Below are 17,315 nucleotides of genomic sequence, written 5' to 3'. Positions count from 1 at the left end.
AGACTCCGACTACTCTGAACCAGCCAAGCATGTTTGAACCTTTGATATGATGAGTGTTTTGCATGTTTGCTTGAGTAGTTTTCTCATGGCATGTTTATATAAGCATTTTGTGAATGTTATATTGCATGCAAGGTAAGCTACAGGTGAGCTTCGAAGTTGATATGTTCGTATGATGATAAGATAACCTAATCATGTGGTGGCATGCTAGGTTGTAAGCTGGTATTGTTGAAGCATGCCAGTATTACGTCAACCGCGTAACTCCAGTGTTAACGTGGAACAAGTTCTGTTCCCGTTCGTCCCCGTCCGTGCCACCACATGCTTTCTGCAAAGAATGCGGTTTAGTAAGTTGCAAACCTCTCTCCTTGTACACACCAAATAGAGGGGCCGTGATGAGCGTTCCATGGCCCTGGATTAAAGCCCGTCATCCGGTCAGGGGGCATGGGTGTTTCCGGTTGGGACCGAGAGGGGGCACCCCTTAGAGCCCGCGAATATAAATTTGATCCCATGCTATTCGAGGTTGTAGCCTCCCCGTCTCAAAGTTTTTATTGAACGTTGCCTAGGGTGACCCCTGGCAGCAGAATGTGGAGTGGGTGTGTACTGGTCGGATGTGTTTCTTCTAAAACACCGTAAACAGAACTAGTGCTTGTGACTACTGAAATTCGTTGGCTGTGGTTAAAAAGTACAAACTCTGCAGAGTCAAAACCATTCGAATTTCCATGACCACGATCAAGGACTTGGACATCATCTCAATGTCAGAGTCAGTCTCAGTATCGATCTCGGTATCAACACCACTGTCAGTCTCCAGAGGTAAAAGCAGGACAATCGAGAGTGGTAAACCGGCTGAATGTCATTCCTGTGAATGGGCCAACCAATTGATTATTATGTGCTGAGTATTTCCTTGATATGATTTAAATTTATGAACTAGTTGAATATGAATGATGAAATATAAGCCCTTTATGTGATGTCGCTCAGACGTCCGACTGTGGCACTCTTGTTATTTACTTTCGATAGAAGCCCTTTATGTGATGTCGCTCAGACGTCCGACTGTGGCACTCTTGTTATTTACTGTCGATATAAGCCCTTTATGTGATGTCGCTCAGACGTCCGACTGTGGCATTATTGTTATTTACTTTTGATATAAGCCCTTTATGTGATGTCGCTCAGACGTCCGACTGTGGCATTATTGTTATTTACTTTTGATATAAGCCCTTTATGTGATGTCACTCAGACATCCGACTGTGGCATTATTGTTATTTGCTTTTGATATAAGCCCTTTATGTGGTGTCTCCCCGACGCCCGACTGTGGCAATGTCTAATTTTATTTTTACCTTTCGAGGTGTCGCTTCAGACACCCGATCGGTCTTCAGTTATTTTTAATGGGATTTTGGGAGGACTACCGCCTGACTTCCTTTTATTTATCGTGCAGTGCAAAATTTATTATTTGATTGTGCATACTAACCGGCTCATGTGCATCATGTTTACATTTGTTATATATTATGTCCAAACTGTCTTGCGAGTACATTCAAAGTACTCACCTGGCCTGTTGATTTGGCCAGATGTTGACGAAGGCGATCTTATGGATGAAGAGTTCGATAGCGAGTCCGATGCCTAGAGGAGTCCCAGTCAGTCCCGTGCGATCCTGGAATTGGTCACTTGTGTTATACACGCTTCCTCTACCCAAATAAAATCATCGAGCCTCACTCCGACGCTTGATGAGTTGTAAGATACAGGAGTCATGTCACCCACTTCACTGTGACATATCCACCACCACTTTTATTACGAGTCAGTAGTTATGCCACCATTCCCGTGTGTCATATCCACCTTTATGTATAATATCGGCATGCTTGTAATAAATTGTTGAGCATCCTCAGCTCAACCTTGTATAATATTTAGTACTGCTGGAATTCTGTATCAAGGTTTTGTCTGCCAGTAAGAAGAATTCTTCTAGACTGGTCAATACAAGGGTCGGCTTTTCAATAAATGTTTTATTGGAAAACCGGTCCCGACAAACTTGGTATTAGAGCCAGGCTGACTGTAGGAAGCCACTAGGTGCGTTCACTAATCGGTTATTAGCGTATTAAGTGCTAATTTTTTAGCATTTTGCAAACGTAGCAATTTTCTGTTAGTCATCATAAATTTATGACTTGACTATTCGGAATTTTTGTCTACTTTTGTAGATGGCTGACAACGACTGTGAGTCACAGGTGTTCGCCAATGTTCCTGAAGGGTTCATCAAGCTTCTCGTCTCCATCACCAAAGTCGCGATCGGGCCATCGGCTCGCCCGGAGTTCACACTCTACCAGCACAAGATCAGCGACAGCGTATCTATGTACCAGGCTGCGGTGCAATTCAAGGGAGGACGTTCTGAGATACGCCACTTCCGATTTGTAGGAAGGTCCATGCCTACGGAGAGGCATGCCATGCAGATGGCTGCCCATGAGGCAATAGCCCGCCTCTGGGATGTTCTTCCTTCAATGAAGACTCGTTGCTACCGCTACCTCTCATGCCACGTGCCATACACTTGCCACTATGCATTCCCTTGCGCTAGGGGAGAAAGAGATGAGGCTATTGAAATGCTTGTTGAGTATCTCAAGGCGCTTGAGGCAGCTTTTGACAACCTGGTGAATGACCTCATAGCTGCTCGTATGGATTCCATCCATGGCTGCTCCGCCAACAGGAGGGAGCTCCTCCATATGGCACCACCACTTACATTCGTCTCGTCCTCAGCATCCTATACTCCTGCCATCTTAGCCACCGCTCGCCGCCTGCCTACCACTGAGGAGTTTGACCAGGTCATTGCTCCTACTCCAGTCAGAGCTGCACCACCTGCCACACCCGCGCCAGCTCCGCAACCCAGTACTTCGCACCTGGAGCGTATTTATGAGGAGGAGGTTGAGTCTCCAGCACCACTGGGTCTTGCCCTCGGCGGGCCAAAGGAAGTTTTCACCATCTCCGACTGAATTCACATAGCAGCCATGCGATGTGCTAGCTTGTATGATATGTTTATATGTACATAGGTTTGGTGAGAAGTAGTTTGTGTGCGCATCATGTAGGAACTCGGAGAAGTGCACTAGCCTAAATAACATGTCAGGAATGTGTACGCGCATCCTGAGTGATGTATTGTATAATTACGGCTTGCGTGTAAGATATGTATTGAGCAGTCCTTCTCCATGCGCAATCAAGTATTTTCTTGAAAAATGTTGGAGTTCTTAAAATTTCCGCCTTTTCAAAATTATTTATTTTTGCCACTCAGTTTTTCTCATGAGTTTTTGCAAAAATACCCCAGAGTGGAATATGCCTCGTCCCTAGACTCGTTCTATGCCAAGTCCGCCAGAAGAAAATTATGGTACCCAGACAAGTAGCAATTTCACACAGGGGCAGTCAAGTCAGGAAGGCCGTGAAACAACATTTTCTCAAGTATGCTGCCTTTATGAGCAAAGCCAGCAGCAGCATCAAGAAATGATGAACCATATTATCAATATGGGAAACCACCGTGAACCATATCAGCAGCACTCCAAATTGTCTGAACTACAGAAGACGCGTCCCCCGACGTTCTCTCACACTGATAGACCTCTTGAGGCCAATGATTGGCTTTGAGACATTGAAAGGAAGTTAGTTATTGCACAGTGTTCAGACCGTGAGAAGGTACTTTATGCACCTCACTATCTCACGGGAGCAGCTGCATCATGGTGGGAGAATTTCCTACACATGCACCCCAATGAAAATGATATCACCTGGGAAGATTTTAAGGAAGGATTTCGTGGGGCGCACATTCCCAGAAGCATTATGAAGATCAAGAAAAGGGAATTCGATGACCTCAAGCAGAGAAGCATGACGGTGACTGAGTACAATAGTCAGTTTACTCTATTGTCTCGTTACGCCAACGAAGAGCGTATGACGGAGAACAAAAAGATGGAGAAATTTCTGGATGGTCTAGCACCAGCACTTAAATGCCAGCTGGTCGTACACACCTTCCCGGATTTCAAAACACTTGTGGACAAGGCCATTACATTGGAAAATGAGCGCCGCAGCTTGGAGGAATTTCGCAAGCGGAAAAGGGACAAGACTACTCATGCTCGCAACAACCGGACCAAGACTGACCCTCAGAAGATTGGAGCAAACAGACCCACAACCAATGTCCCATGCCCAATCAAAAAATTTCACACAAGGGACAAGGATTTCACATATCGCCCGGGTGTTACTTGCTACGCTTGTGGAGAGGAACGACACTATGCTAAACAATGCCCAAAGCCAAGAAACTCGGCCCCAAAGCCGAACAACAATGGAAACAATCCGGCACCCAAGCGTAACAATTTCAACCCCAATAACAATCACAAGAAGGGTCACTTGAACCATGTGACCAAGGAGGAAGCACAGAATGCCCCAGATATCGTACTCGGTACATTCCCTGTCAACACAACACCTGCCACGGTTTTGTTTGATTCTGGAGCTTCTCACTCGTTCATTTCAAAGAGTTTTGCTTTGCAACATGATTTTTCGATGCTTCCTTTGGAAAAATCCATGATCATCAAGTCCCCCGGGAATAAGCAAATCACTCAGAGTTACTGCCAAGGTGTGGTTATTGAGTTTGAAGGACAAAAGTTTCAAGCAAACCTCATTGTATTGGAGAATAAAGGACTGGATGTTATCCTAGGAATGGATTGGTTAACCACCAACAAAGGATTTATCGATTGCTTCAACCGGACTGTAATTCTCACTCATCACCACGGGAAGACAATAAAAGTCGCAACTCAAGAAAGACCAAGATCACGACAACCAAAGTTGAACAAAGTGAACATTTCAGAGCTAAGGAAAGTTCCAGTAGTATGTGAGTTCCCTGACGTATTTCCCGAAGAACTACCAGGCATGCCGCCAGATCGGGAAATAGAGTTCAGCATTGAACTAGCACCTGGAACCACCCCCATTTACAAGAAACCCTATAGGATGGCACCCTCCGAGTTGGTCGAATTAAAGAAGCAAATAAAAGAATTACTGGACAAAGGATTTATACGAGCCAGCTCCTCACCTTGGGGTTCACCAGTATTATTTGCCAAGAAAAAGGATGGGACACTGAGATTATGCATAGACTATCGAGCACTCAACATGGTCACCATCAAAAATAAATATCCGATTCCACGGATAAATGATTTATTTGACCAGCTCGCACAAGCCAAAGTTTTCTCAAAAATCGATTTAAGGTCAGGATATCATCAATTAAAAGTACGGACAGAAGATATCCCTAAGATAGCATTCACCTCCAGATACGGATTGTATGAGTTTACAGTAATGCCGTTTGGACTAACAAACGCCCCTGCATATTTTGTCCATCTCATGGACAAAGTGTTTATAAAATTTATGGACAAATTTGTTGTGGTGTTCATTGATGATATTCTGGTATACTCTAAGACACCAGAAGAGCATGCAGAACATCTCATGATTGTACTGGGAGAATTAAGGAAACACCAATTATACGCCAAATTCAGCAAATGTGAATTTTGGTTAAGACAGGTTGGTTTTCTAGGCCACGTAATGACCCAAGAAGGTGTTGTCGTGGACCCAGAAAAAGTCAAGGCCGTGCTTGGCTGGAAACCACCAGCCAACGTAACAGATGTCCGAAGTTTTCTGGGAATGGCTGGATACTACCGAAGGTTTATTGAGGGGTTCTCCACCATAGCAAAGCCAATGACACAGTTACTCAAGAAGGATAAGAAATTTGTATGGACTGAAGCTTGCGAGAAAAGTTTCCAAGAACTCAAGAAGAAATTAACAACAGCACCAGTATTGGTTATACCAGACATACACAAAAGTTTTGAAGTGTATTGTGACGCGTCCCGGAAAGGCCTCGGATGCGTGCTAATGCAAGAAGGCAAAGTAGTCGCATACGCTTCCAGACAACTTCGAAAGCATGAAGAAAATTATCCCACTCATGACTTAGAATTGGCAGCAGTCATTCATGCACTCAAAGAGTGGAGACACTTTTTGCTTGGAAATCATTGTGAAATATATACAGACCACAAAAGCCTCAAATATATTTTCACCCAGCCAGAGCTCAATTTACGGCAATGACGCTGGTTGGAATTAGTGAAAGATTATGATGTTGGCATCCACTACCACCCAGGAAAAGTGAATGTAGTGGCAGATGCTCTTAGTCGAAACCCCAGCTCGAGCAACGACCACCCACATAACTTGAGACCAGAATTTCAACAGGAGTTCGTCAAACTCAACTTGGTGATAGTCACGGAAGGCACTGTGTCAAATTTGGGAATACAACCCACCCTTGTGGAGCAGATTAAGAAAGCTTAGCATGGACACCCCAGCATCGAAGGCATAAAAAGAGAAGTAAGTATGGGCAAGGCCTCGGAATTCATCATAGACGATGAGGGAATATTATGGTACGGAGACAGACTTTGCGTGCCAAATATAGAGGACCTCAAACAGCAAATTCTAGCTGAAGGCCACACCGCTCCATATTCAATCCACCCTGGGGGAACCAAAATGTATAAGGACATTCAGGAAAGATTCTGGTGGCACGGTATGAAGAGGGATATAGCCACCTTCATTGCATGTTGTGATTCTTGTCAGCGCATTAAAGCCGAGCACCAAAAACCAGGGGGACTATTACAGCCAAACAGGATACCTGAGTGGAAATGGGACGAAATTGGGATGGATTTTATTGTTGGACTACCTCGGTCACAACACGGAAATGACGCCATAAGGGTCATCACGGATAGACTAACCAAGGTGGCACATTTCATCCCAGTAAAAACAACCCACACCACTCAGAAGCTTGCCAAGCTTTATCTCTCCCGTATAGTTTGTCTGTATGGAGTTCCAAAGACTATAATATCCGACAGAGGCACGCAATTCATCTCGAAATTTTGGGATCATTTACAACAGGCCTTGGGAACTCAACTAGCATTCAGTACAGCATACCACCCCCAGACTGATGGACAAACTGAACGCGTGAACCAAATTTTGGAGGACATGTTGAGAGCATGTGTCCTCACCTATGGAGCCAGTTGGGAAGAAAGCTTGCCATATGCCGAGTTCACATACAACAACAGTTACCAATCCAGTCTACAAATGGCACCTTTTGAAGCCTTGTACGGGCGGAGATGTCGTACCCTATTAAATTGGTCAGAAACAGGAGACAACCGTATCTTCGACCCAGACATGCTCAAGGATGCTGAAGAAAAAGTTAGACAAATCAGGGACCGACTCAAGACAGCTCAAAGCCGACAAAAGAGTTATTACGATCAAAAACACCATGAAGTCAGCTTTGAACCCGGTGAATATGTGTATCTACGAGTATCCCCTATGAGGGGCCTGCAACGGTTCAAGGTTAAAGGAAAGCTAGCACCAAGATTTATTGGACCCTTTTGTGTGGTCGCACGGAGAGGAACAGTAGCCTACCAGCTAGACCTACCCAAAGAGCTGTCAGACGTCCACGACGTGTTCCACGTCTCACAGTTGAGGAAATGCGTAAGCAACCCAGAGAAGCAAGTGTCACATGAGAGCACTGACATGCAACCAGAACTCACCTAAAGGGAACACCCAATATAAATATTAGAAGAGTCTGAAAGGAGGACCTGTCAGAAAACAATTAAGTTTTTCAAGGTTCAGTGGAGCAATCACACCGAGGATGAAGCAACATGGGAAAGAGAGGACTCACTCCGGGCAGAGTACCCACACCTATTTGAGGATCAGCTGAAATCTCGGGGACGAGATTTTTCCTAAGGGGGTAGGTGTTGTGACACTCCAAAAAAATTTTGATTTGGTTTTTATCAAATTCTTTATTGGATTTGAAGGAGGCTATTTCAAATTTTTATTAAAAACCTCTCCTTCTCAAAACTTTTATGACAAATATTTTTGGTGCTCTTCTCAACCTTGATTTTTGGTCTTGAGAGCTTTTCATTTTGTCTTGACTCAACACAAATTTATTTTTGAAAGTTCTTGAAATTCCTTCTATTAAAAAGAAACCCTAGGGGTTATGGGTTTATTCTTTTCCCATTCAAAAATTTCTCTTTTGCCATGTCACATGTTGATATCTTCTTCCAAATCCACCTCCCTACTTTGGTTCAAGTCAATTATCCAACTCCAGCAAGTTCCAACCCATTTTTGATTTTTATTCTATTTATTTTATCCTCAAAACAATGTCTGTCATTTTTTTTGGGCCTAGGTGACTTACAAAGGAACTACAAGTTTCCTTTTGAGTTTTCGTCCCAAACAAACTCCTGTGGCTAGTCCTTAGCACCCTCAACCAAGATCCGTCTATATCCATTGGCCCACAATTCAAAATTTTCAAAATATGTTTGCTGCAAGTTTGGACCTCATTTGCAAATTTTGATGAAATTCATTGTTTTTCTTCTCCAAAAATTCTGAGATAAATCAGGCAGCCCCCAGATGCATTGAGAGGTCACCTCAACAAAGATCAACTCTAGAAAAAAAATTCCACATGCCAAAAACATTTCATCGAACACTTGGCATGCACTGTTTCTGTCAAAATTCAGAAAAGTCCAGGTTTCAGTTTCTGGGTTCAGTCGACGGTGTCGTTTCTTTAGAGCGCAGCGTCAATCTCGCCAGTGCTCGCGCTGGCCTCTTGCGCACTACTCCTCCTCCTTATCCAGAGCGCCGCAAGGTCGCTTGGCCGGGCGCAAGTGTCGGTGGCAACGTGGCACCTCATCGCCGGCGTCTTCTGCGGTGGCAGAACCACCCGTGGCGGTCGACAGGGGGCCATCCCTGCCTTTCGATGCCAACCAGCACCGCCCAAGCCACCCGGAGCCTCTGCGTGTCCACCCCCTCCCCTGTGCACGCTGCAACACAGTCACCGCAGCCAGAGAGGCGCAGAGCGTGCTCTTTGCCGCCAACGAGCCCCGTGAAGCCGTTTCGTTGGGGACTTGGAGTACCACCCAAGTCAGGCCAAGTTTAACCCTTGAACGGAACCAGTAGACCATTACGATGATGCCTAACCCCCTAATCCACCTGACCGACCACTGCCTCGCCGTAATCATCACCGGAGTTATCCCGTTCTCGGGAACTGCCTCAGACCGGCTATAGAAGGAGCCCTCGAGCTCGTTCTCGACTTAGCATCACCCCTCCACCTCACCAAAGCCACGCCCAGCCACTAGGAGGACCTCGAGGAGGTCTTCTTCTCCGTCTTCGGCCGCCCCGATCCGCTTCGGGCTCCGGCACGATTCGCTCCGGTGAGGGCATCCCAGCCTCCCAAATCTTGCCAGTAGCCTCCTAGTACACTCAATCATCTAACCCGAGCCTCAATTTGACATCTGCAGCTTCCCCTGACGAGATCCACCACCTCCCGAACCGTTGTCCGCCGGAGCTAAGGCCATCGCCGACGTGGTGCTCGCCGACGGCCAACTCCACCACCCTCAGGTGTGGAAGAGCTCCGTGAACACGTAGGTACCCTCCGATCCCCCTTCCTGACCGTGGATCAACGCCGGCGACCACCGCGAGCTTCGGGCGCCGGCGTACTCTGTTTTTCTTTTCAAATATTTGAACCTGACAGGTGGGACCCCCACGTCAGCCTCTATGCTGTTTATTCGAACCGTTTTCTGAAAACGCCTTCGAGCAAAATACGCCTCCCCTCTGGACTGGCGTATTTATAACTAAAACGTTTTCTATTTTTATAATCTAGCCCCTGGAAACTTTCTGTTTCATTATAGAAAAGTCCCTGGACGAAAACCCTTATAACTTTTTAACAAAAGATAATTTTGACTTGATTCTTTTTCTGTCATCTTTATTTTTCTGTCTAGTTTTTTGTCATATTTATTTGAAAAAATTGGAACAACTTTTATACACACACGATATTTACGTTAGTATGCGACTTTCTTTATACCGTAGATACCGGAGGAGGTGACGGAACCGCGAACTTCACTGAGCTAGACTCCAACTACTCCGAACCAGGCAAGCATGTTTGAACCTTTGATATGATGAGTGTTTTGCATGTTTGCTTGAGTAGTTTTCTCATGGCATGTTTATATAAGCATTTTGTGAATGTTATATTGCATGCAAGGCAAGCTACAGGTGAGCTTCGAAGTTGATATGTTCGTATGATGATAAGATAACCTGATCATGTGGTGGCATGATAGGTTGTAAGCTGGTATTGTTGAAGCATGCCAGTCTTACGTCAACCGCGTAACTCCAGTGTTAACGTGGAACAAGTTCTGTTCCCGTTCGTCCCCGTCCGTGCCACCACATGCTTTCTGCAAAGAATGCGGTTTAGTAAGTTGCAAGCCTCTCTCCTTGTACACACCAAATAGAGGGGCCGTGATGAGGGTTCCATGGCCCTGGATTAAAGCCCGTCATCCGGTCAGGGGGCATGGGTGTTTCCGGTTGGGACCGAGAGGGGGGCACCCCTTAGAGCGCGCGAATATAAATTTGATCCCATGCTATTCGAGGTTGTAGCCTCCCCGTCTCAAAGTTTTTCTTGAACGTTGCCTAGGGTGACCCCTGGCAGCAGAATGTGGAATGGGTGTGTACTGGTCGGATGTGTTTCTTCTATAACACCGTAAACGGAACTAGTCCTTGTGACTACTGAAATCCGTTGGCTGTGGTTAAAAAGTACAAACTCTGCAGAGTCAAAACCATTCGAATTTCCATGTCCACGATCAAGGACTTGGACATCATCTCAATGTCAGAGTCAGTCTCAGTATCTATCTCGGTATCAACACCAGTGTCAGTCTCTGGAGGTATAAGCAGGACAATCGAGAGTGGTAAATCGGCTGAACGTCATTCCTGTGAATGGGCCAACCAATTGATTATTATGTGCTGAGTATTTCCTTGAGATGATTTAAATTTATGAACTAGTTGAATATGGATGATGAAATATAAGCCCTTTATGTGATGCCGCTCAGACGTCCGACTATGGCACTCTTGTTATTTACTGTCGATATAAGCCCTTTATGTGATGTCGCTCAGACGTCGACTATGGCATTATTGTTATTTACTTTTGATATAAGCCCTTTATGTGATGTCGCTCAGACATCCGACTGTGGCATTATTGTTATTTACTTTTGATATAAGCCCTTTATGTGATGTCGCTCAGACGTCTGACTGTGGAATTATTGTTATTTGCTTTTGATATAAGCCCTTTATGTGGTGTCGCCCCGACGCCCGACTGTGGCAATGTTTAATTTTATTTTTACCTTTCGAGGCGTCGCTTCAGACACGCGATCGGTCTTCAGTTATTTTTAATGGGATTTCGGGAGGACTACCGCCTGACTTCCTTTTATTTATCGTGTAGTGCAAAATTTATTATTTGATTGTGCATACTAACCTGCTCATGTGCATCATGTTTACATTTGTTATATCTTATTTGCAAACTGTCTTGCGAGTACATTCAAAGTACTCACCTGGCTTGTTGATTTGGCCAGATGTTGACGAAGGCGATCTTATGGATGAAGAGTTCGATAGCGAGTCCGAAGCCTAGAGGAGTCCCAGACAGTCCCGTGCGATCCTGGAATTGGTCACTTGTGTTATACACGCTTCCGCTACCCAAATAAAATCATCGAGCCTCACTCCGACGCTTGATGAGTTGTAAGATACAGGAGTCATGTCACCTACTTCACTGTGACATATCCACCACCACTTTTATTACGAGTCAGTAGTTATGCCACCATTCCCTTGTGTCATATCCGCCTTCATGTATAATATTTAGTACTGCTGGACTTCTGTATCAAGGTTTTGTCTGCCAGTAAGAAGAATTCTTCTGGACTGGTCAATACAAGGGTCAGCTTTTCAATAAATGTTTTGTTGGAAAACCGCTCCTGACAAAATATTTCTCGGTTATGGAGGTGATAAAAGAATTCGTCGTAAAGAGTTACGTCGATGCAAGCTTTTTAAACTGATCTAGATGACTCTGAGTCTTGATCTAGATACATATTGAAAGTGGGAGCAATTAGCTAGAGTAGCTCCGTGTAGAGTATTGTGGATATAGAAATTTGCAAAATACATATGGAATATTGTGACCCGTAGACTAAACTTCTCTCACAAGCAAAACATGATCACTCTTTGGGTGTTAATCACATAGCGATGTGAACTAGATTATTGACTCTAGTAAACCCTTTGGGTATTAGTCACATGAAGATGTGAACTAATCACATAAAGACGTGAACTATTGGTGTGAAATGACATGACGATGTGAACTAGATTATTGACTCTAGTGCAAGTGGGAGACTGAAGGAAATATGCCCTAGAGGCAATAATAAAGTTGTTATTTATATTTCCTTATATCATGATAAATGTTTATTATTCATGCTAGAATTGTATTAACCGGAAACTTAGTACATGTGTGAATACATAGACAAACAGAGTGTCCCTAGTATGCCTCTACTTGACTAGCTCGTTAATCAAAGATGGTTAAGTTTCCTAGCCATGGACATGTGTTGCCATTTGATGAACGGGATCACATCATTAGAGAATGAAGTGATGGACTAGACCCATCCGTTAGCTTAGCACTATGATCGTTTAGTTTATTGCTATTGCTTTCTCCATAACTTATACATGTTCCTATGACTATGAGATTATGCAACTCTCGAATACCGGAGGAACACTTAGTGTGCTATCAAACATCACAACGTAACTGGGTGACTATAAAGATGCTCTACAGGTGTCTCCAATGGTGTTTGTTGAGTTGGCATAGATCGAGATTAGGATTTGTCACTCCATGTACTGGAGAGGTATCTCTGGGCCCTCTCGGTAATGCACATCACTATAATCCTTGCAAGCAATGCGACTAATGAGTTAGTTACGGGCTGTTGCATTACGGAACGAGTAAAGAGACTTGCCGGTAATGAGATTGAACTAGTTATTGAGAAACCAACAATCGAATCTTGGGCAAGTAACATATCGATGACAAAGGGGAAAACGTGTGTTGTTATGCGGTTTGACTGATAAAGATCTTCGTAGAATATGTAGGATCCAATATGAGCATCCAGGTTCCGCTATTGGTTATTGACCGGAGATGAGTCTTGGTCATCTCTACATAGTTCTCGAACCCGTAGGGTCCGCACGCTTAACGTTTGGTGACGATCGGTATTATGGGTTTATGTGTTTTGATGTACCGAAGGTAGTTCGGAGTCCCGGATATGATCACGGACATGACGAGGAGTCTCGAAATGGTCGAGACATAAAGATCGATATATTGGAAGGCTATGTTTGGACATCGGAATGGTTCCGGGTGAGTTCGGGGATTTACCGGAGTACCGGGGGGTTACCGAAACCCCCGAGGAGTGTATGGGCCTTATTGGGCCTTAGTGGGAGAGAGGAGGAGGCGGCCAAGGTGGAGGGCGTGCCCCCCAAGCCCAATCCGAATTGGGTGGGGCCTGCCCCCACCCCTTCCTTCCCTCTCTCTCCCCCTTCCTTTCTCTCCTACTCCAACAAGGGAAAGGGAAATCCTACTCCCACCGGGAGTAGGACTCCCCCCTATGGCGCGCCATGAGGGGGCCGACCCTCCCCCTCCTCCAGTCCTTTATATACGGGGGAGGGGTGAGGGAGTCCTGGACTAAGGGGTCCTCAGGTGTCCGACCTATTGGATATGGGCCAGACTGATGGGCTGTAAGGATATGAAGACCGAAGACCCCACCCGTGTCTGGATAGGTGTCTCCTTGGCATGGAAAGCAAGCTTGGTGACCAACTATGAAGATTCCTTTCTTTGTAACCGACCTTGTGTAACCCTAGATCCCTCCCGTGTCTATATAAACCAGAGGGCTAGGTCCGTAGATAGGTCGAATCCTGATAATCATAGCCAAACTAGACTTTTAGGGTTTAGTCATTACGATCTCGTGGTAGATCAACTCTTGTAATACTCATATTCATCAAGATCAATCAAGCAGGACATAGGGTATTACCTCCATAGAGAGGGCCCGAACCTGGGTAAAACATTGTGTCCCCCATCTCCTGTTACCATCGGTCCTAGACGCACACTTCGGGACCCCCTACCCGAGATCCGCCGGTTTTGACACCGACATTGGTGCTTTCATTGAGAGTTCCACTGTGTCGTCCCCAAAAGGTTTGATGGCCCCTTCAATCGTCAACAACAATGTTCCGGCGACACAGATATCGTGTGAGGTTAAGTCCATGTGCGGCTCCAACGCCGGGGAATTTGTGGCCTCCGTGGTGGGGTTGAGCCTTCGGTCCTTGGATGGCGCAGCATGCTCTGGATCTAAAGCCAGAGCGGTCATGTCCATCTAGGTGACCAGGAGTGGTTGTCGCGGTCTCGAATATGACAAAGATCAAGTCTCCACGGATGTCCGCAACGTAGTTCAAGCTCCCAAATATGACTTGGTGGCCAGGGGCGTAGCTATCGATCTGCTCCAGATGGCCAAGCGAGTTGGCCCGCAATGCGAAGCCGCCGAACACGAAGATCTGTCCAGGGACGCCGAACTTGATCGTTTATCGATCTTCGAATTCAGCGCCGCAGACATCTTCCAGCACTCACCTTTTGGGCGACGTGCTAAACTCATTAAAAAATCTATCCTTAGCGGGGGGTTCGCAACCGAACTATATCCGGTTCGAACTAGAAGCTGATGACAGGGAATTTCGCTCCCCACCCACCACCCACTTCATAGCCACTGTCGAAGACTTAACTCACATGCTCAATTACGGCTTCGACGACATCGACGGTATGGCCGACGATGCCGGAGAAGAAGAGGCCCAGGACCCGCCGTTCACCGGACCCTGGACAGCCACTTCCTCGTACGATGTATACATGGTGGATACACCAAAGGAGAACAACGGCGGTGACAAAGAAGATCCAGTTGAGGATAAACCTCCTGAGATACAATCGAAACGCTGGCGTCAGCGGCGCCGCTCTAAGTCACGCTGCAGTAAAGATAGCAACACCGGCACAGGAGAAGATAACACCCCGGAAGGTGTCGAAGACAACGAAGACCCTGTTGATGCAGCTACCGAACAGGATGAACGGGAAGATAGGCAGGTTAGCCTGGTAAACAGGCCACGCACGAGGACTCGGAGGACAATAATTATCTTCCGCTCTGCGAGGATGAGGCAAGCCTCGGCACCAAGGATGTCATCGTGCATGAGGAACCTCTTGAGCAGGAGCGCTTCAAGCGCCAAAAAATAGCCACTACACGAAGCCTGAAATAGAAGCAGCAGCAGCTTCAAGCTGACCAAGATCTGCTCAATGATAAATGGACTGACGTCCTAGCAGCCGAAGAATACAGCCTCAAGCGCCCGTCCAAAAGCTACCCAAAGCGAAAATTACTACCTCAGTTCGACGACGAGGCGCCGGAACACATACCACCATCGTGCAATACGGCTGACCGACCACCACGTGGCCGGGACAAATCGGCAACTCAAGCCGAACACCAGCCCGCCCCGCCTCATCGCAAAGGCAGAGGTAAATTAGCTCACGATCATACATATGACCTTCGACATGACCTGAACAATAAAGCTGGACATACCAGATCGATCTACGGATCGCAAGGACGAGCCTCGACACGCGATGACGGCCATCTGTTTGGACATGTCAAACCTAGTCATGCACGGGCCGAACACCGCAGACGGACTCCATCGGAGCTACGTCACGACGCGACCCAATATAGAGGCGACGCACACCCTCTTTGCTTCACTGACGAAGTCATGGAACATGAATTCCTAGAAGGGTTCAAACCCGTGAATATAGAATCATATGATGGCACCACAGACCCCGCGGTATGGATCGAAGACTTCATTCTCCACATTCATATGGCCCACGGCGATGACCTTCATGCCATTAAATACCTCCCACTGAAACTCAAAGGACCAGCGCGGCACTGGTTGAACAGCCTGCCCGAAAACTCCATCAGCAGCTGGGAGGACTTGGAAGAAGCCTTCCTTGATAACTTCCAAGGTACATACGTTCGACCTCCGGACACCGATAACTTAAGCCATATAGTTCAACAACCCGGAGAGTCCAACAGGAAATTCTGGACCAGGTTCCTAACTAAAAAGAACCAGATAGTCGACTGTCCAGATGCCGAAGCCCTAGCGGCCTTTAAACACAACATCCGCGACGAATGGCTCGCCCGCCACCTCGGCCAAGAGAAGCCAAAGTCCATGGAGGCCCTCACGACACTCATGACTCGCTTTTGCACAGGCGAAGATAGTTGGCTGGCCCATAGCAAAAACAATACAAGTGACGCCGGCACCCCTGAAGCTAAAAATAGCAACAACAAGTCTCGACGCAACAGTTACAAACATCGAAATAACAATGACAACACCGAGGAAACGACGGTCAATGCCGGATTCAGTGGCTCTAAACCTGGTCAGCGGAAGAAGCCGTTCAAAAAGAACAATTCGGGCCCATCTAGCCTGGACCGCATACTCGATCCTCCGTGCCAGATTCATGGCACCCCAGACAAACCACCAAATCATACCAGCAGAGATTGCTGGGTTTTTAAACTGGCCGGCAAGTTAAATGCCGAAAACAAGGATAAGGGATCGCAAAGCGAATACGACGACGAGGAGCCCCGGCCGCCAAACACAGGGGGGCAGGAGAAGTTTCCCCCTCAGGTCAAAATGGTGAACATGATATACGCTACCCACAACCCCAAGAGGGAGCGCAAGCGCGCACTCAGGGACATCTACGCGATAGAGCCAATCGCCCCAAAATTTAATCCATGGTCGTCATGCCCGATCACTTTTGATCGACGGGATCATCCGACCTGTATCCGTCATGACGGTTTAGCCGCACTGGTCCTGGACCCAATAATTGATGGGTTCCACCTGACGCGAGTCCTAATGGACGGTGGCAGCAGCCCCAACTTGCTCTATCAGGATACAGTGCACAAAATGGGCATTCATCCATCATGGATCAAACCCACAAAGACTACCTTCAAAGGAGTCATACCAGGTGTAGAGGCCCACTATACGGGCTCAATCACGCTCGAGGTTGTCTTCAGATCTCCGGACAATTTCTGAAGCGAGGAGTTAATCTTCGACATAATCCCCTTTCGCAACGGCTATCACGCACTGCTCGGATGGACCGCATTCGCCCGATTCAATGCAGTGCCACACTATGATTATCTCAAGCTCAAGATGCCCGGTCCATGTGGCATCATAACAGTCAATGGAAATACGGAACGCTCCATACGTACAGAAGAGCACACAGCTGCCTTAGCAGCAGAAGTACAGAGGGGCCTTCTCAAGCAGAACCTTAATTCGGCTGCCGAGCCCACGGACACTGTCAGGAGGGTCCAAACCACCCTGCAGTAGGACAGCTCGGCTCGTCAGGAGCTAGACTAGCAATTCGGCCTCCGTCTTAGTCCTGGTCAAGTAGTGGCATTCGCACCACGCGT

General features: G+C 46.6%; 1 protein-coding gene across 1 annotated transcript; it reads left to right on the top strand.

Annotated features, from left to right (window-relative positions):
• Positions 1 to 3,708: 3,708 nt before the first annotated feature.
• On the top strand, positions 3,709 to 6,303 carry LOC147960341 (uncharacterized). The gene is made up of 3 exons (XM_087533282.1): positions 3,709 to 4,707; positions 5,509 to 5,866; positions 6,083 to 6,303. Exons 1-3 carry the CDS (start codon positions 3,709 to 3,711, stop codon positions 6,301 to 6,303), a joined length of 1,578 nt encoding a protein of 525 aa, XP_087389408.1.
• Positions 6,304 to 17,315: the final 11,012 nt, after the last annotated feature.

Source organism: Triticum urartu, chromosome 7A, assembly GCF_056163025.1.
Source record: "Triticum urartu cultivar PI428250 chromosome 7A, HENAU_Tu73, whole genome shotgun sequence".
Classification (NCBI taxonomy): domain Eukaryota; kingdom Viridiplantae; phylum Streptophyta; class Magnoliopsida; order Poales; family Poaceae; genus Triticum; species Triticum urartu.
This window is presented reverse-complemented; position numbering and strand designations above follow the sequence as displayed.